This window comes from Haliaeetus albicilla, chromosome 27, assembly GCF_947461875.1.
Source record: "Haliaeetus albicilla chromosome 27, bHalAlb1.1, whole genome shotgun sequence".
Taxonomy (NCBI): Eukaryota; Metazoa; Chordata; class Aves; order Accipitriformes; family Accipitridae; genus Haliaeetus; species Haliaeetus albicilla.
In genome coordinates, this window is record NC_091509.1 from 5,924,201 (window position 1) to 5,944,484 (window position 20,284).

At 47.4% G+C, this 20,284-nt stretch overlaps 2 protein-coding genes across 4 annotated transcripts in view; one reads left to right on the top strand and one right to left on the bottom strand.

Moving 5' to 3' along the window:
- The window catches only part of LOC104321297 (rho GTPase-activating protein 7-like), a 55,123-nt gene extending 53,092 nt beyond the window's left edge, over positions 1-2,031 (top strand). For both annotated transcript variants that reach the window (XM_069772720.1, XM_069772721.1), the window contains exon 12: positions 157-2,031. The gene's annotated coding sequence lies outside the window, so the exon portion shown is untranslated. The remainder of the gene's footprint in view (positions 1-156) is intronic.
- Positions 728-20,268, bottom strand: RARS1 (arginyl-tRNA synthetase 1). Of its 2 annotated transcripts, XM_069772723.1 has the most exons (16): positions 20,185-20,252; positions 18,249-18,348; positions 14,465-14,599; positions 13,763-13,951; positions 9,299-9,410; positions 8,177-8,277; positions 7,564-7,685; positions 7,114-7,234; positions 6,671-6,800; positions 6,225-6,329; positions 5,112-5,290; positions 4,453-4,562; positions 3,621-3,726; positions 2,180-2,352; positions 1,257-1,504; positions 728-874 (listed from the first exon to the last, which is right to left on the bottom strand). In XM_069772723.1, the coding sequence occupies exons 4-16, from the start codon at positions 13,913-13,915 to the stop codon at positions 765-767; spliced, it is 1,770 nt and encodes a 589-aa protein (XP_069628824.1). In that variant the 5' UTR covers positions 13,916-13,951; positions 14,465-14,599; positions 18,249-18,348; positions 20,185-20,252; the 3' UTR covers positions 728-764. The 2 variants fall into 2 exon arrangements, with proteins under 2 accessions (XP_069628824.1, XP_069628823.1); XM_069772722.1 differs by lacking the exon at positions 18,249-18,348 and having other exon boundaries at positions 20,185-20,268.
- Between the last annotated feature and the right edge of the window lie 16 nt (positions 20,269-20,284).

Sequence of the window (20,284 nt, forward strand, 5' to 3'; positions counted from 1 at the left end):
ACCTGCACAGGGCACTGATGTGGATGTGTTTGCTTGTAGGTGGTACACCCCACAGCCTGTACTCCACTGTCCTGGTAAGCATGTGTTGTTTCACACCTCCCTGGTGTGTTACATTAAGGTTCAGTCCTTGAGTATGATGTTCAGTCTCTTTTGCAGGTACTTGACTGTTGCCTTGGTCACTGCCAACTTCCATGAAACAAGCATCCTGAGCGCCGGGGCCTTGCACTGCTGGGCTGGGATGAGACTGCTTGGCTCCCTTGAGAGCTCTGTGCTCTGCTGAGGGATGCCAGAGATGATACCAAAAGCTGGGTGACCTGTTCACACCTGGCAAATAAGGTAAAGAGGATGGTGGGAGTCATGAGAGTAAGGTTGGCTCTGGGAGTGTGGGTGACTATGCTGTGGTTGGAGGGTTTCCTGGAGGTGCTCTTGGGTGTTCTGAGTTCAGTCCTTAAACTCTGCAGACTGAAGCAGAGCAGCCCTGGGCATGGGCCTATGGGGTTTTGTTCCTGCACAGAGCATTGCTCTGAGCTGTGCCCATGACCCCTCTTGTCTGCCTCTGTACCTGCAGCTTCTGAAGCCATGCTCCTGTTCTCTCTTTTTCTTACTTTCCTTCCTCCCTGCCCCCCTCCTTTCCTTCCTTCTTCCCTTTCTCTCCTAAGGAGGTGCTGCTCCCCTAGAGCATCTTCCCTTACCACAACCCCACCCCAACAGACACAGACACATCCAGTTGTTTCGTCCCTTTATTGTCACTCCACAGAGAACAGCTACATCCTCTGCACAGGCTTAATCCCCAGGATGTCGAATCCTTTGGCCATGACGGTGGCAGTGGCTTCACACAGCAGCAGCCTCCACATGTTCACCTTCACAATCTGGCCTGCAAAACACCAACACAGGAGCTGGAGCAGCTGCTCAGAACAACTAACACTGCCTTCCCCAGGGGAACCCCATCCACCCACAACCTGGCCTTGGGGCTGAGCTCCCTCCTGTTCTCCCCAAGCCAGGCAGACTGACCAGCCCTTTTGTTTTCAGGTACCTGGCTGGGCTGCTCACAACTCTTTACTCAACCTTCCTGCTCACGTGCAGATGATGACGCAGGCTGTGCCAGCCACCTTCAGTCCTCCCCCATGGACAACACTTGTTCTGCAGCAGCAAGTAGTGTGATTACGGCCTTCCCAGCGCAGGGAAACCCCCCTGCACATTGCCTGTACCATGGTATGTGACACAGGCACACACAGTACCCCTAGGGCAACACTCACCACTCTGCCTGTCCTTCTCAACGCAGTAGCAGTTGTCGTAGAACTCGGTGAAGGTGGTGGCCAGCTCGTAAAGGTAGTCACAGAGCGTGTGCAATAACAAGTCCTCCAGGATCTTCTGCAGGATCTCAGGGAACCTCAGGATGCACTTGCCCAGTTTCCACTCCTTCTCATGGTCAAGGATGAGCACCTCCTCCCTGGCTGCCTTCCGCAGCATCTGCTCATCAATATTGGCCAGGCGAGCAATAGCCCTGAAATGGTCCAAAACACAGTCTGCTTGTGAGGGTCCCACTGCTCAACCTGCCTGAGGGCCAGCCTGCAAGTTGGTCACATGTCTGGCTTGTCTCAGAGCTAGCACTGGCCACCCGCTGACCTCCTCACTTGCCCAGTCCTGGGTTACCAGGCCAGTAGACAGCAACCAGCCCTGGGAATGCATGGGGAGGCACTGCCCTCAGAGCGATCCAACAGGGCACTGGAGCGGAACAGGGAGGGATGTGCTCTGGGCACGTGTGTCGGCAAGGACAGCTGATGCTGCCAAGCAAACCAGGGCTCGGTGCCAGAAAAATTGTGTGGGGCATGGTGACACCCAAGGTGAGCAGCTGCTGGAACGCAGGCTCACCCCTCTCTGACCACCTAAGTCCTCTAATGGAATTACCAGAAACTCCCACAGTTCCCGCCCTGCTAGCTAAAGGGCCGGGGTGCGTGTCGCACCGAGGAGCCCTGTTTCAGATAGCAGAGGACACCATTTCCAATGACAAATAAAATTTTGCCTATGGTACATAGCCGTGTAGCTGCCTTCTCTTACCAACTACACCCAACAGCACTGATGCAATTAAGTCACCCCTTTCCCCACATCTCCCTCTGTGACAAAGATGCAGAGAGCATCACAGACCAACTCCAAGCAACTCCCTGCACGCTCAAACTACCTGATCCGTGTGAAGGCGTACAGCAAATACGCAGCTGTGTTTCCTCGGTCATCCAGCATCTTGTCAAAGGAGAATACGTAATCGTTTAGTCTGTTGTGGGAGAGATCTGCATATTTAATACATCCAAAAGCGACTGATGTCTGGGCAGCTTTCAGCTCTTCTGCCGTGAGGACCTGTTGCAATTTCAAAACAGGGCATATTTAATACATCCAAAAGCGACTGATGTCTGGGCAGCTTTCAGCTCTTCTGCCGTGAGGACCTGTTGCAATTTCAAAACAGGTAACAGTCAGGAGGAAGAATGCTACATTGGCACTACAAACTGCAACACGCAGCCTTGGCCACTCAGTATGCCTCAAGGGGAAAGCCCTGGCTGCTGAGGGGGTGTTACCCACGTGGTGCTCAGTGAAAGGCTCACACCCACTTTTCCACCTCAAGACACCAGATACCCCATATCCACCCCTCACTTCTCCTGCCATCAAATGGCACTGCAGCCTGCCAAGGTTAAGGCTGACTCACTCTACTCCTGAAGGCCTGCAGGACTTCTGTGCCCCATGATGCCATAGAGGTTTGACGATCATACTGTGCTCCTGCTTCTTACAAATTGCACGTACACATAACAAACACTTGGCCCTCCTACCCTTATAGAGCATTTTGGGCAGTCCAAACACTCACAAAACCCCTCTCTGGTGGAACAGCGCCCTGTCAGCATGGCAAAGCACCTTGTGTCTGACTCATATGAGCCCTTGGGAGATTTTCAAGGTGTTTTTTTCCTGTACTTTCCTTGTGTTCCTGTTTAAAAAGAGACCTTTCACCCTACACTGCACAGCACCAAGGAGCTGCACTTCCCAATTCCACTGCCTCACACAGCGCTTGGGCAGAGTTTGGTCCATCTGTTCCATTCCATCTTCTCTCCAGGCCATCAGGGTCCAAGACAGACAGAAATCTCATTAAGCAAAGGGCTTCCAGCAAACTCAGCCTCCAAAGGAAAGGGTGAAACCTGATGCCAAAGCCCCCTGCAGATCCCCAGCCGTCCATCACCAGAAGTCACTGCTAGCCCAGCATATTCTGCCACCACCTCCTGCATCCTGGGGGAGTCACCACTGTTGCCATCACACCAGTGAGACCTGATGGTACCTGCAAGGCCAGCTACCCTGCCAGGCCCAGTTCTCCTCCCCCGTCCTTGAAAAGCTCTGCAGTACGAACCAGAGGCCAGCATGCTGCCTGCAGCTCACATTTTCTCACTGCTGTGTACTCAGGGATGCTCTTCTTTCCCCGTGACATGCTACCAAATAACAACACTGATTGTGTACACAACCCACGGCATCTCCTGGGCAGTTTGGCAGTGTCCATATTCTCAGGTCACATCCAGAATGCGGAAACCACAAGTCTGTGAACAAATCTGGGAAGTTCTCAGGAAAGATAAGCAATTTGTCACAACTACCTTGTCCCGTTCCTTGTCTTTCAGCTTGTCCATGGCTCTTTTCAGCCCTTCTTCCAGCAGGTCTATGAGACGCACTGTATCCCCTGAACGAGTTTTGAACTTCTTCCTGAAACAACACAGCCAAAATGACCACCTGCCTAAAGAGGCAAAATACTCCCACAAAACTTGGGAACCTTGGGTAACACCCATCGGGTGGCTGGGAGGGGTGACCAGGAAGGCTCCAACAGTTAGAACCGTCCCAGTTCCAGACATGAGGCAGGACACAATACCAGTGCCAGACCCCTGCCCAGCCCAGCAAGTCACCTTTACTTTTATAACAAAGCTACAGCAAGACCACCCAGACTGTAATGGCACGTGACCGTCAGAGCACGTTGGTTTAGTCACACCTTCACAGAGACACAAGAACAACTCTGGAGCACAAGGACCTGGCTTGCAGACCAGGACACAGAGGTTCTCTTCCCAAACATTCATTTCATCTGCCCCGAGCAGGTAGACAATAATGGAAATCATGGCCTTTACCGTTGCCATCTCCCAGTATTCACGTCAGCTTCCACTGCACATTCTACCAGTGCCCCTCCCCAAATGCCAGGCAGAAGCCAGGCCCAGGAGGGAACCTGACCACAGCACCACTGACTATGTGGATCAAGGACCCAGGACACACAATGAAACGTCACAGTTACGAATAACAGCATGGGATGCAGTGCTTTAGGTTTTGGGTTTTTTTTGGCATACCACATACGTACTTGTCAACAAACAAGAGCAAGTCTTCTGCATTCACTCAAACATCCTCTTCAGAGCACACACAGAGGAAAATCTACATCCAAAGACTTACTTGTCTTCTCCCAGCACCACTCCGAATGCGGCATGGGCCACTCTGGTTACTTTGGGATCGTACCAGCCAATCATCTGTCCAGCTGCAAACACTGTTTGTAAATGCACCGACTGCAAGGAACAAATACCAACTGGTTCTTAACCCACTCCTCCAGGTACTCCAGGAAATTTTCTTCCCAGCTTTATCACCTTCACAGTGCTGCTTTCACAATGAGACTTAAAATGTTTCTAGCTCCACAAACAAATTCCACTTCAGAAAGGTCAAGCTTTCAAAGAGTTTTCCTGGCTTACAGAAGCAGCAACTGGCAAATTCCCATCACTGCTCAGATACGGAGCTGACAACCTTGCATTTCCTCAGGTAAGGACAGACCCAGCTATAAGCAGTACAAATCTCATTCCAGACTCATCTGTTGAGATCTAGGCTTCACACACCTCCAGTGGTAAGTGGGTCTCTCCCTAATCAATCGGTTCTAGGGGCTCTTCATGGAGACTGCCAGCCACCAAACTAGATTCACCATTACACCAATAAGGACAAGAGTAAATAATACCAACCACACTGAAAACCCTACAGCATTCTGCCTACGTTACTGTTGCATCTGTCATTTAACACACTTTATGATGATCTGTATCAGCAGCAACAGCAGAGGTTGTCTTACTCACCTGGCCGCTATCGACAACATAAATAAGGATATCAGCCTTCTCTTCGCACAGCCTGTGTTTAAGAGCAGCTAAGTCAGATGTGTCATATGTGTAACCTCCGTCTGATTTCATGATCGTCAATGGGACAGGGAAACCTGGGACAAACACGATCTTGCGGCCATCATCAACCTGGACAAATCCTAGAAAAGCAATGGAAAACATTCTGTGTCATATTGCATAGGGAGGTTTGTGGGCCAGCACAGGCAGAAACACTTCCCTTCCCAGATGCTACCAGAAAGAAAAGGCCATGCACTCACATTATCAACTAATTAATGGCTCAAAATACAAAAAACCCTAAATGAGAACTCCCTTGCCATCCAAGTCGCATTCTGTACTGCGCTTCCAGAGCTCAAGATTATGCACAAGGAAGCAGATCTATACAGATCTGGCCTTACCAGAAAAGACCTAATTGGACTTAAAAACTCCTGTCGCTAGCATCCAGATCCACCTTTACAGCCACAAAAACAACATCACAAAGCATGACATTAAAGGCAACAGAAACTCTACAGAGATGCAGCGAAGACTTAGCACAAAGTCTTTCAGAGATAAGACTAGTCAGAACACTTCAGATGGTGAGACTCAAGAACTGCCAAATCCAGACAGGAACCCATAAAACCAGAGACTTGTTACTCTCCATTTGGCTTCTTGCCAGTCTCAACGTCAACATGATCCAAAAATGCCACTGTCTTCACACAGATTTCTCAAAAGTTCTCATACAGTCACAACACTAAGACTGTGAAGTCTGTCATATATTGCTCCTTGACTATTTACTAAGGATACAATAAATTTCAGTAGCTCCTCATGCTATTGCCTACAAATATCACCAACAAACTGCTTTTGGTGTCAGCAAGAAAGATTCAAGCTTTCTGGAATAATACTTGTAAAAATCAATTCTGCTAATGCTTCTCTGTGAGGAAGTAACACAGAAGATCCACTCAGGAAATGTGGCTAAGAGCAAGGGTGGGGAACATGCAACTTGAAAAACATCAGTCCTAAGCCTCGCTGAATAGAGTGAGGTTATGTCGCTCATCCTGACAGCTGCAGAATTTCTGACTCTGAGACCAAAAGCCTCACCTTTATCTTCAAATTCTTTCACAATGTCTTTCATCATCTCATGGTAGAACGATTCCCCTCTCTCTATGAGTGTGATGTCCAAGCAGTTGTAGATTTTCTGGAACTCTTGAGGAGGGAAACACAACAAAATACTTCCATTAAGTGCACACAGTGAGAATTAGTGGCATACGCTTACCAATGGGCATAGCAAGTTCCTAAAGACATTTTCCATCTCTTGGTCAAGCCATCAGACTAGGAATCAGACTGGACTCGGGAGACAAAAGGTTTTGCTGAAAGCCTCCACAGATAGGCCAGTACTTTGGCTGTATTGGCTATTTTCTTTAAGCTTCTCATAGCAGTGCAGCAGTGATTTTAAAAAGAAAACTAGAGCATGGACTCAGACGTAAAGGTGAGGAAAGCTACACTGTTCTACTGCTGAGACATGTTTCCAAATCTGGCAAAGTCACCTTTCCGTGACACGTCACAGATCAGCTCCCACGCTTTAATGAAGTCTGGGTTTTTGCTCTGCAGCAGCACCACACATTGGTAGGCACGTTTCTTAAATTCCTCCTCTGTGTCAAACCTCCTCTTGGATTCCTACGGTAAAACACACCACATGAAACGGCACCACTTTCTCCCCTGAAACATGCTAACATTCATGACAGGCTGTCCAAGCGTGCTCATCTCAAAAGACAGAGAGGCAGCATGCTTACAAAGTCCTTTGATCGTGCCCCATGCAGACAACTCAATACGAAATACTGCAGTTCATACCCAGTGGCAGGTTATTGCAATAATCTATTAACAGTGATTCAGTTCTTCTGTTTCTCCAAAACTATGCTGCAATTTGTAAAGCTCCTCAATCTGCTTTTCAGATGTTGACATAAATATCACATTTATTTGCTACAAATACCTTGTAAAAAGCTTGGAGATCCCCAATGGGAGGAGAAACAGTTAAGTAGTCCGGAAATTTGTCTTGGAGGTGAGCAATGAGCATTCCAAACTGGGTGCCCCAATCTCCTAAATGGTTTAACCTTGAGGCAATCAAAGAGCACGATAATAATGATTTCTCAAACATATGCTTTCAAATACAGACATTTTAAAAATATATATTCTAAAGGAAGAAACACACATAATATCAGAAACCAAAACCAGGCAAGCCCCCCCCAGTTTCACTGCAATGAAGCTGGTGCCCATCTTGATTCCTAACCCTGCTACACTTGCTCGGGTTAGTATCTTACTACACGTAAAGGATTATTTGTTATGTGCTTATAAACAAAGACCAATACAGACCAAAGCACAGAGACAGGTATTGCATAAATTTAGCCAAACAAGCCCACTGCACCCAAAAATCAACGCTCACCTCAAAACATCATAACCTGCAAATTCAAACAGTCGGCACATACTTTCTCCAATGATGGTAGACCGCAGGTGGCCAACATGCATCTCCTTTGCAATGTTAGGGGATGAAAAATCCACCACCACCTTAGACACAGTACCAAAGGAAAAAATGGATAAAAGGCAGCGGTCATGACCACACCCCATGTTTAATTTGTGTTTTGTTGGGGTGGGGATAGGGGGGAACAAGGCCCCCCTCCGCGGACCCCCACACCCTGTGCTGCCGACAGCACACAGCAACAGAGAAGGCCCAGCGGCAGCGGTGGACATCAGAGCAGGGAAGCCTTGGCGCTCTGCCGCACCCGCCCAGCAGAGGGTCAGGGATCACTCCCAGGCTGACCTTGGCACAACATGCTGTCCCTGCGGAGCCCCGTTCCTCACCCACCAGAGACACACCAGGTACGGGCAGCCTATCCCACGGCCCCCACTCCGTAAGTCCTATTGCATTGACTCTGTTCTAACAACCAGCTGACTCAACACTGCTCAACAAATTGCTTCAGGGGGGAATTTCAAAGCTCCTGCAGTCCGGCACGTTTCATCTATGCGGGAGCAGGATGCCTATGCGCTTACTGCCGTACCTTTTTCCTTTTGCCAACAGCTGGTGGTTGAACTCCATTCATCAATAAACTGCTCAGCTGCTTTGACACAAAATCCTTTCTCAAGTGGACATTGATAAAACCTTTAGAGGAGAAAACCAGCAATGAGTGCTGGGGTTGCAGAAGTGCCTCAAACCACTTTTTGTTTCCTTCCCCCTTGGATTTCTGTTTCCACGCATCAAAGACAAGAGCATATGAAGTTAGCTTGACAAAACAAATTTTTCAGTGACAGGACAACAAAGCTGTCACTAGAAGACAATTTCTGTTCCCAGATTACAGGAGTCTGTTTCACACCACTATGGCTTTTACTGCAGGACTTAGATGCTGCAAGCTAGTCCACTGACGTAACTCCTTTTTGCACACTGTCACTCAAAGGTGAATTTATAAAAACACTTTTTTATGAGAAAATAAATAAACTTGCCAGGGTTTGCAGAATGCAAAACCAAATCCTGCTTTGTCTCCTTTTTTTTTAAATTAATATCCTAAAACATATAGTTTCACCTGGGATAATCCATGCTTGTGGGACGACACTGTTTTACTTCTCCTGCTTCACAGAGCTAATGAACAAGCTTCTGCCCAAGCACTCGAAGGGCTGTGCCGTGTGATTTTTGTGTTTATGCTGAAGCCCTAAGGAATATGAGCCCTTGTATTTCTTCCTGGGTCACACAGACAAAACAGATGCAGCAATTAATAACCTCCATGCTACTCCAGCACCTCAGTGCTGAGAGGACAAGGTCTCCTCATCATGCAAGCAACAGTGAGAAGGGCATATTGATTTTTGCTGTGATTTCATGATTGTGGCCTGATACCCATCACCAATATTTGAAGGGGAAAAGCTGGTCCCTTAAGGATCAGTGGAAAAACTGCTAATTAAAGGGCTCAGGATTGCACTTGCCAATTCTAATACAGAGGTAGATTTGCTGCTGCTGCACAAGTCTGAGGGCTACAAAGCTCACCAAGACAGAAGTGGCTACTTCTCCTTGTAATTGCAGTTTTAAATCACAAATTAGTTGAACTCAACTCAGCTTCCCTGATCACCATCCAGTATAAAATCACCCCATCAGCATTAAAACATACAAAGGGTGTAACATGAAACTATCTTACCAGGACCGGCAATTTCAACCTTCTCAATGCATTCGTTGGCAGGAATATTTTTTGATATTTTCTCAGCGATTTCTCTCGGGCTAACCTTCTGTTCCTTGGTTTTGAGCAGTATCTGAAACACAACAAAAAGACCAAGTAGAATTCAATCATCCAAAACATTCTACAGAGTGCAGAAAGCATAGATACTGCGACATTAAAAAATCCTCATGATCCTTTAGCTTCATAATGCAGAGACACACAAACAAAAATATCTCTAGCAAATTTTACAGATTACCTCAGCTCTCTCCACACAGCAGAAGTCTTAACTAGACCCAACACGTTCACTCCTTTCTGCTAAGGGCAATTAAAGGGTAGTTCTTATGTCAGAAGAAAATCTTCCCAGCTATTTTTCAAAACCTGTCAAGTGGTTTGCAAATTTGTATTTCCCTAAGCTAGTAAAAGGGACAAACTCTTTAAAGATCAACATAGCTAGCACAATCCTTCACATTGCTTCAAAATCCTGTTCATCAGTCTCACGGGTATCCTCAGCTCTACCAGCATTCATATTTGAAGTTTCGAACTGTGCCTACTGTAGATGCTGAGTGTGGTTTCAAAACAGGACTGCTGATTTATGATTAAGAGCATCCAAAGCAAACTGCCTGCAGTCCCACTTTAGACTCAAACTTACTAAATAAATAAATAAAATCCAACAACCCAAGCAACCAAAGATAATCCTAACACTGCCCAATCTTCTTGAAAGAGCATCAGAAAAACTGCTGGTAAAGTAGCTCTCCTTCTCCCTCCAGACATAAATGGCCCACTGTGAGGAACTCAAGTAGCACGATGCAAGTTCACATACAATGATAGCATCAGAATGGTTTGGGCTGGAAAGGATCTTCAAAGATTGTCTAGTCCAACTCCACAGTTTCTCTCTCCATTCCCAAAGCACCTTCTCACATAGCTTTTTGCAAGTCTTACTAAAACACCCTTTAGGAGGGTTCTGTGAGCTAGCCCAACCTGTCCCTTGCAAAACACTACATTCACACTGCATAAAATTACCACAACTGTTTGTTTCCGAGCACATGATTCTCCATTCTTACTGTGAAGTGTTTGAAAATAATCTATCACCTCACTCCCATCGGGGCCACAAAGAGCACGTACCTCTCTGTCAACTCAGAACTCATACTCACTACTGCTTGTATTTGCTCACTTGCAGTCTGCTGCAAAATGTGACTTCTACTTAAGTTTCAGCTTCCTGTTTAACCTGCCATACTGTTGATCATAACAGGATCCTTACAAGATGGTAAAGGCTTAGAATAGGCAAGAAAAGAAAACCTCCTTAGCCTTTAATGCTACTCAAAGTGCAAACTACAGGAAAAATAAACGCAAAACCAGATTACGGGCATGTTATACCAGATTACAGGCATGCTACCTGAATCATTCCAGAAACAGTGACCTACTCCTGTTACTCTAAGGAGCAAGCAGAGCTCCTGGCTCAAACCCCAGGCATTAATATGCTAACGAGCTCCCGGGGAAACAATATGCATTTGTGAGGGCTGTTTCCACATCGGGGCACTGCAGGGAGAGGTTGCTGCCTGGCACGTACCGGTGCTGCCTGCGAGTCAGGGCACCTCCTGCTCCTCTGGCAGTCAGGGTGACCGGTGTTTCAGCTCTGCACAGGAGACGCGCACCACAGTCAAATCCCTAAAACTCAGGCCGACGGAAAGTACATAACCTGCTGCTCTCAGAGGGAAATGACTGAACCGCATCCCCTGGCTCCGCTGTGCCGATACGCTCTGAGTATGCTGCATGTGCGAGTATTGCCAAGCTCAGGCCCAGCTCACATGGCGTACCTTTCCAGGGAACAAACTCTACAGCCAAGCCCAATACTAGGAACCCTTATTCACCAGTACAGCTGACAATCTGGAACTTGAAACCCTGGCTTGAAGGGGACCGTTCAGACACTGAGTTATGTGAACAACATCAACACTGAGAAGCCAGGACTGCTCGAGAATCCCAACCGCGACTTAATTGGGGTAAAGCAGCGGTCAAAAAAATGGCAAAGCTCTGAAAGCCCATGTCAGCGCAGTCACCCAGGGTGCTCCTCTGGCTGGAGCCCAGTCACAATATGCTAACGAGACCAAGGGAAGACGACGCATATTTGTGAGGGCTGTTTCCGCCTTGGCACTTCAGACCAGGAGCCTGCTGGCTGGCACGTATCGATGCTGCCCGGGAGTCAAACTCATTGTAGCAGGACAACAGACACAGTGGCTGCAGATGACAACCTGGGAGAGTAGAATTTCACGTGTGTTGATGCAAGCTAGAGGTCAAAATTACCAGTCTAATAGATTAATAAAGGTGAATTGACAACAGAACACTTAAAAAACCCCCTCAAAACAAGAAAAACAAAACAAGTTGCTTCTGTTGAGATTGCAAAATAAAAGATCTGTAATTACAAAGAGTCTACCTATTCACTCAAAGGCATCAGTGCATTGAAAGCTTGGGTGCTTTAGCACCTAAGCTAGAATGCACTACCTTCTTTCTCCCCCACCTCCCGGTTTTACTTCAGCACAGTCCCAGCCCACTGAGCAACTCCTGAAGCGTCATTCATTCTGTTTGGGTCCTCCTCGGCCAAATACCTTCCAGAAAGCAGGAGTGCCATAATTTTCAAAGAAACTGTTGATACTAGCCAGGTTAAAAAAAGCCCTCACTCCTTCCTTTGCACACACTTAACAGGTGTTCTGTAAAGTGGAACCATTCCTACAGTTGCCTGAAAACCTCCAAGATCAGAACATCGTAACAAAAGCCCCATGTTTCCTGCCTTTGGCTCAATTAAAAGAAAATAGTGATGCCACCAACCATAGATGTGGGATCACCCACACAGCCAACCCTCAGCAAATGCTTGGATAACAACACCCAATAAGATAGGAACATGAGCACAAAAAGTGTGCGGAATGGCGCCCTCAAATCTGTCTGAAAGAGCATTTGTCACAAGACTGAAAATGCTTAAAGGAACACAACAACAATCAGCCAAATTTGGCTGTAACCAGGGAATTAACAAGACACTTTGTCGTGGTTTAACCCCAGCCAGCAACTAAGCACCACGCAGCCGCTCACTCACCGCCCCCCACCTAGTGGGATGGGGGAGAAAATCAGGAAAAGATGTAAAACTTGTGGGTTGAGATAAGAACGGTTTAATAGAACAGAAAAGAAGAAACTAATAATGATAATGATAACACTAATAAAATGACAATAGTAATAATAAAAGGATTGGAATGTACAAATGATGCACAGTGCAGTTGTGCACACCTGCCGATCGATGCCCAGTTAGTCCCCGAGCGGCAATCCCCCTGCCAGTTTCTATACTAGATGTGACGTCCCATGGTATGGAATCCCCCGTTGGCCACTTTGGGTCAGCTGCCCTGGCTGTGTCCTGTGCCAGCTTCTTGTGCCCCTCCAAGCTTTCTCACTGGCTGGGCATGAGAAGCTGAAAAATCCTTGACTTTAGACTAAACACTACTTAGCAACGACTGAAAACATCAGTGTTATCAACATTCTTCCATACTGAACTCAAAACACAGCACTGTACAAGCCACCAGGAAGATGATTAACTCTATCCCAGCTGAAACCAGGACACATTTTTGAAACAAAGGAGTCGGAGCAGCAAGAAGGACAGTGCCTGAGCAGTCGTCTACACCTGGCTGGACACTGTGAGAAGGTGCGCAGGCCCGACAATGACCCCTGCTGCCAGCTGCCGCCAGTGGCCCACACCGGAGGTCGCAGAGGGCAGTTGAGGATGCAGCACGCAGGGACCCGTGCCCCAGCCGGGCGCAGAGGGGAGCGCCTGGGCCCCTTCTCACTGCTGTGTGCATTGGTGGGTGGCAAGAAGCTGCAGCACCCACCCCAACAGAAGGTGTGGGCAGCAAGGGGAACCCGCACTCCCAGAGACAGGGCGCGTGTTTGTAACCCACCTGCCCTGCAAGAAAGGGGGGGGCGCACACAGAACTCTGTGCGAATGTGTGTGGGGACATTATACTTTTCTGGCATTACAGAAGAGTATTTAGAGATCTGTAGGTGTTTATCAACATTTTGTAACTGTCCAGAATTGTGATTTATTGTTTTGCTGATATTAGTTCCAAACATATAGCTCACTAATTGGTAGTTAATTGCACATCATTAGTAAATCAATGCAGCACTGAAATCCTGATTTGATTTAGATGCCATGAACTGAGCAGTTTTTCTGTGTGACACACACGTAACTCTCTCATACCAGCCATCTAAACAGAGGTTTAAAAGTCTACTCTGTGAAGGCCGATGCTTCCCTTAAAATGCTGTTAGACACTCACTGAATTCGCAGCCCAGAGGCCTGCAACAAGCCTGAAACAGGTCCAATATTGCAACTCTCACTGTGTTGTCTACCACTTAGCTTCCAACAGACAACATCCCCATTTTTTTTTTTCTCTTTGTAAGATTGTTTGGATTTACCTGTGTTATGCCCATGGCGCTGTTACACTGGTAATCCCCAAATTTGGGCTGCTGACTTGGCGTCACCACTAATGGAGGGTTTTCTAAATCTGGGTAGGCAGCCTGAATAGCAGCTCCAAAGATCTCCTGAAGACAGGTGTTGATATTAATCATGCTTTTTGCTGTTTTACTTCTTTCCTCCTGAAGGCTCTGAAAAAACAAAATCCAGAAGGCTAAATTCACAACATCTGAGGAGCCGTTACATCCTCCTTTTTTCCTTGGCTGCCTGGCAAAGGATGGCTGACAGATTGGGCTGACACCTCTAGGCACAGGAGCAACATATGCAACATAAAAATCAAGTGATTCAAGAGCTGCTTTTCCCTTTGAACCTTGCAGCACAAACACTTCCCCTGAATGCAGGGCTGCATTACTTCCCACACCTTTGTCAGTGATCCTGGTAGAGACCTCGGCTGGGCTGCCCGTTACATGACTAGCCAAGACTTGGCGGTGTGGGCTTATTAACCTACGCACATTTTTCATAAAGTAGGTTTCTGTTTAAGGAACCAAGAAATATCTGATGTGCCACCAACAATTAAGGCGTCAGAATGCAGAGTGAGCATGCTGTCACACATCACTAGCTGTAACAAACTGACATCATTTATTTAGCTTGTCTTAATGAGAACAAAACCCACATGCTACAGCATTAATTCTTTATTCCCTTACCTTTTGAAGGAAATTTAACCGATACTTAAGTTTTGCGTTTTCGTCTCGCAACCCTTCCAGACTCGGGGAGACTCCCAAGCATCCAAAGTTCTTCAGACGCTCAATTTCTGCAGTTAACAACTTGATCTCGTTTTCCTGAAAAGCAAATTAAATTGTCACACAGTAATTCTTGGACTGGGGGGACAGAAGGCGAGGAGCTACAAGATCTCAGATACAGTTCTAGTTTTGCCTCATAAAAGTAACAGCAATGACATATAAGTTGAATAATTCCAAACAATTAATGTTTAAAGGTGGTTTCTATTTGTGCCAAAACCAGGGATCCTGAAACATTCTTAGTAAGTCAATGCGATAATAATCTCACTAATATCAAGACAAAAGTGCAAGACAGACAACAGGTCATGCTAATAAAATATATTCCCAAAATAAGCACTTTCTCCAGCTTTTTTAATCTAATAAAGATGTCAAATGATTTGACTCAAAATTCTCTAAAGCCTCCTTCAGCCAGTTGCACCATCTCACAGGCCACAGTTTCTCTTCCAGAGGATGAAACCACAATCACTCATGCAATTCCAGCAAGCTCAAACACCAATTGGAGACAGAAATGCCACTAAGTACAGCATGCTGCTTCGTAGGGGAAGTGACAGGGCCTTTTCTGCAGCGTGTGCTCACTTTCACCTTGCCACACAACCTTTCCTTCCCTACCTCCAGCGTGGCTTCTCCCTTAAAACTGACGTAAGGCATTCAGGAGCAATCAGGAATTTCAGGTGGACCTCTGTGCTCCAAATAAACAAACTTCCCTATGCTTCCCCATGCCCCTCCAGACTTCACAGCCTGGGACACAGGCAAATGCTTCAACAGGCAGTCTTAGCCCAATGGCTGGAGGCTGCCACAAGGAGCAGTAATTTTCCTCATCCCACCCCCTGAAGTATCTGAAACTTCATCTCTGTTGTCCATCTCTTGTCCTCTCCTGTAATAGGCTTTGTGCCCGTCAGCCACAAACCTGGCTCACAAATGGAAGTTTGGAAGCTACTGAAAATTTAAGTGACTCAAATGCTGCTATGGAGGGAGAGGCAGCTGGAAGAGGCAGCGAGCACTCCCCACCCTGGCTTGCCAGCCCCTCATCAGACTCATTTAGGCTCTCCTCTACTAGAACTCCCATAGCAGGAGGCAGCTCAGGCCACTACTGTAGTCAAATAGGCCACCAAACCTTATCAAAAAGGGCTCATTTACTTTGCTGCTCTTGAAACAATCAGAATATTTAATTAAGGTAAAAAAATGGGCCATCAAATTTCCTGGTTTTATATGGCCACCTGAATAACAGATCCAACAAGTGCCACTATAACTAACTGCAGATGTTCAAAAAACCTAAGCTGAGCCAAAACAATCTTAAGATCGGCCTATTTGTGGACCAATCTGAAAATCAGTACTTTTGAGGTCATTCTTCATTTGTGCTTCAGCTTCCAGCACACTTTTTTTACAGCCTCACCGTCTCCTCTGCTGCAGGAGAAGAGGATGCTTCCTGCAGGTTCAGATGTGAAGAACACGACTTTGAGAAAAAATACCTTTATCAAAATCTCTGGTTTGGCACTTAGCCAACTAAAATCATTGAACAGCACAGCTGTAGCTCAAAAATAACTCACTTCAAATAGTCCACTGCAGCTTTTCCTTTTGCAGCCTATTAATTCTTTTTTTAACCCAAGGCAGATCACCCCTCCAAATCAGGCTGGTTTTTTCTCACATACATACACATACCTTCTCCCATATAACCAACAGAAAAAATATATTTTTTTTTTTTATTTTCAAGTTTTCTTACTGGCCTGACTTGGTAGCATTTCATATAACTTACAGACCCATTTGAAAGACTTTCAGACTGAACTTCAAGTTTAAAATAGCGCAAGAAAGATTTCATTGCATTGTTTTACAGTTGTTTCACTGTAAGTTTAAGGAATCGTTATTGCTATAAACTGACTTAAAGGAACATTGGAGCAGTGACGTATGCTTTAAGAAAGCACAAAGATATCTTCTACTCTTAATATCACATTTTCCGTAAATTCTGTGTCCACCCAGTATCACCTTCTCTCTAGCAAAGCCACCAGCTTCAGGACAGGTTAGCAAGACCCTTAGGAGAGTTTTGCATTGAGGACAAACATTGTCCAGATCCAGAAATTTGCATTCTGCTTTTGAAATTAAAATCACTACATATCTGAGCCAAGAAGCAGCTCACACATGTTCCTTCTGCATTAAAAGAATCCCCCAAAGCTATAGCCACTGAGATATTTCAGTACCGTTGGCAAACTTTACAGAACAGAAATTGTATTTGGATTTTTCTCCATAATCACAGATACCTCTTGTCACCCAAGTTAAGACTCGCAGGAGGCGAGATGACCAGTATCTTACTGGAACTTCTTTCCACATCGGTAAACTACAAGAGAGGATGAGGAAAGGGGTTTATCCACGTGCACGGCCAGAACCCAGAACAAGGGTTCCTGGGAATCACCGACCCCTGGGGCAGACATCTGGCCCGAACAGTTTTTCCCACACAAAACTAGGGTGACAATTAGTATCCTAATTGCTTGGATGTAGCCAGGAGGTAAAAAGCTCTAAAGCAATGACATAGTTCATTAAGTCTCATCTACTTCTTTCCCATGACTGCACCAAACCAGCAAATTCACAGCACAGACACCTGCAGATAGGAGGCATTCAGGCTGGCCCCATTCCAGGTTTGACCAAGCCCAACGTGTCAGCCCAGACTGTCATGTTTTCCTATCATGTTTTGTGCTCCTCTTCTTCAGAGAGTTTCAGTAGCAGTCCCTATGTTAACTTGAGTGTGAACTGAAAGCAAAAGGTTTCACCATGTTGGCCTAGCTGCCTACCCCAATATTGCTGCTGCCGCCATTTAAATCTCCTTTTTTGTGCTCATCAACAGCTAACACAGATGATGAAATGAACTCTTCATTCAAAACCACCTAGCAGAAAAGCCTGAACTCAGCAATGATTACACTGAGTTCCAGAATCGATGGGGTTAAGATCACAGCAGCTGGGCTGGGACAGCCGCACAGCTGAGTACAGCTAACAGCTCCAGAACTGGCAACAAGGGCACCCTGGTTCATGGGCCAGTCAGGAGGGGAACGCCACTCACGACCCCTCCCCCCCTCTCTGGTGATCAGCAATAGGACACCAGGAAACGGAATGAAGCTGCATCAGGGGAAGTTCACGTGGGACATTAGGAAAAGGTTCTTCACCGAGAGGGTGGTGTGTCACTGGAACAGGCTCCCCAAGAAGCGGTCACAGCACCAGGCGTCTCAGAGTTCAAGGAGTGTCTGGATGACACTCTTAGTCATATGGTTCAGTTTTAGGCAGCCCTACACGGAGCAGGGAGTTGCACTCAATGATCTTTATGGGTCTTGTTGCCAAGCTCGCCTGGAAAAAGGCCTTTAGACGTTTGCACGTTATAAATGCCCCTTATCACAGCAACCTGTGATAAAGCTAATTCTCTAGCAAATCATCTATGAATGCTGGATGTTACTAAAGGGTTACTATAAATTCTAAATTCTTTCTGAAAAACAAACTACTACGTTAAACTACAGATACCCCTTGTAACTCCTCTCTCACAGTACTATCCAAGTGAGGAAAGGAGACACCATCAATACACCTCTGATCTATAAAACACGTGACTAGGAAAAGGAAGGAAAAAGCTGCTGTTCAGGACATAAAGTGTCACCCCCTGGATTATTCTGCCTGCACAGCCCTGGACATATCACAACTTGTCAGTAAAGGGTCATACCTGATGACCACCTCACGAGAAGCTGCGGGAATTACATGAGGCCATGCTGACATCTCCAAGGGCTCTTTGGTCAGCTGAGTGCTAGAAATCTTCCCCTCACCTGTGAATACAAGAAAACTACAGCTTTTTCAATAGGACCAAAATAATCCTTACATTTTCCCTTAGCACATAAGAATGTCTTCTAAGGACCCCTCTGAATTAACATGAAACTTACATAAGCCTCTGTCTCTGGACTTTAAATTGGTAGTGCTTTTCTCCATCACATTTAAACAAAATAAAGAGAGAAAATGGCCTGAGAAAGCATGGCAAAGGGGTCACAGCATGTCTCTTCCTTCCCTCCTTCTTGCTTCCTGCACACTTTGTATCTCTGCTACTACTTTGCCAAGCCTTTGCTGAGCCAGCTCAGTGCAATAACTCAGCACACACTCTTTGTTGGGTTATTTTCCCGAAAAGCTAATGACTCCTGCCAGCCGGCTCACAACGGGCTCCAGGGCGTGCTGGAGCTGGCACCAGGGAGCACATGGCTGGCAGTGAGGTGACAGGTAGATTCAGGCTCAGTAATTCCACATGGCCTCCGTTAGCCTCCTGGAATTAAAGAGCTGAACACTGTCCCTCTTGCTTTGCTTCAGAGTGACTGGAATTTGTTTATGGACTAAAGACCAGACAGCAGTGACAGCAAAGGGAGAACCAGCTTGCCACAATACCCGAGATGCACTTCCTCTTCTGAGCAGCTACAAAGGAGAAATGCAAAAACAAAGGCAAAAAGGAGTTGCAGAGATTCAACAGCCAGATTTATTATCTCAGTATTTTACGGTGGCGCCTACCGTATGTTTGAATTCTGAGTAGAAAACGTACCGAAAAGTTGCTCCAGAACACATGTGTACGGTAGCCAAAAAACCACAAGCCACATGTCCAGAATCTCTCACTAACGTGTTCTTGGGGCAACATAGGAGAAGTTAACCTGTAGGATTCAAGAGTTTTCTTAGAGCTGCCTCTGTGCTCTACTGTCAATACCACTCATTGGCTAGGATAGATTTGGCAGTCCAATTTGTTTATTATTACTACAGCCACTGCAAAGGGAAAGGGTTGTCACTGTCTTTTTTCCTAACCCAAAGCACCTTATGGTTGCAATAACGCTGTGTGAGAAAGCCAGGACTGCCATTAGCATACCTGCCCTCCAAGAGGTCCTCTAAAAGCGCTTCCCTGGCTGCTCTGGGCTCCCAGGACCCGCCGGGCTCAGGGCTGCCCTTCCGAGCACAGGAGACCTTCCTGCCCATCGCCTCGCCTGGCAGCAGGGTGATCCTTGCACGGCCGCCACAGCGAGCGGCCAGCGAAAGGACCAGCACAAGGAACGAGGGTGGTAACACACCAAGCCGTGTTTGACAGCTCCCTGCTGCTTTTTTTCCAGAAGTTTTTTGCGGAATTTCACCTTGACCCCTCAGCCTCGCTGAAAAGCGCTAAGAGCTGAACCACACGCCCTGACCTCACGACACAGGGTCTCAGGGACGAGAGGGTGCTTTTGCACCACGTTTTGCCTCAAGAGAAACGAAAGAAGCCGAGGAAGGCGCTTCAGTCCCCGCCCGCTTTCTGCCTTTCCGTCCGAGACCGGCCCAGCCCCGCCGACACCCGCCCCGCCCGCCAGGCTCCGGTGAGTTTCCAGCGGGGGAGCCCCCCCGGCCGCAGCCCCCTGCCCGGCGGGCTCAGCCGCCACCTGCGGCCCCCCCCCCGCGATCCCCGGGACCTCCAACGCCTCCCCCCGCGGGAGGCCGCCGCGGACGCGCCCGCCGGGCCCCGCTCCGTCGCCGGCCGAGGCGGGCGGGGCGGCTTGCGCGGAGCCGGTCCCGCCAGGGAGCCGGCGGGGCAGCGGCCGACCCCGGGCTGGCCCCGGCCGTGCCGGGCCGCGCCGCGCTCCCCGTCCCCGTCCCCGTCCCCGCACCTGCCGCGCCAGCCGAGCTGCGGACTGCGCCACCCGCGCCTCCATCCTCCACCGGCCGGAAGCGGAAGTAGCGGAAGCGGAAACCGCGTGTGTGTGTGGG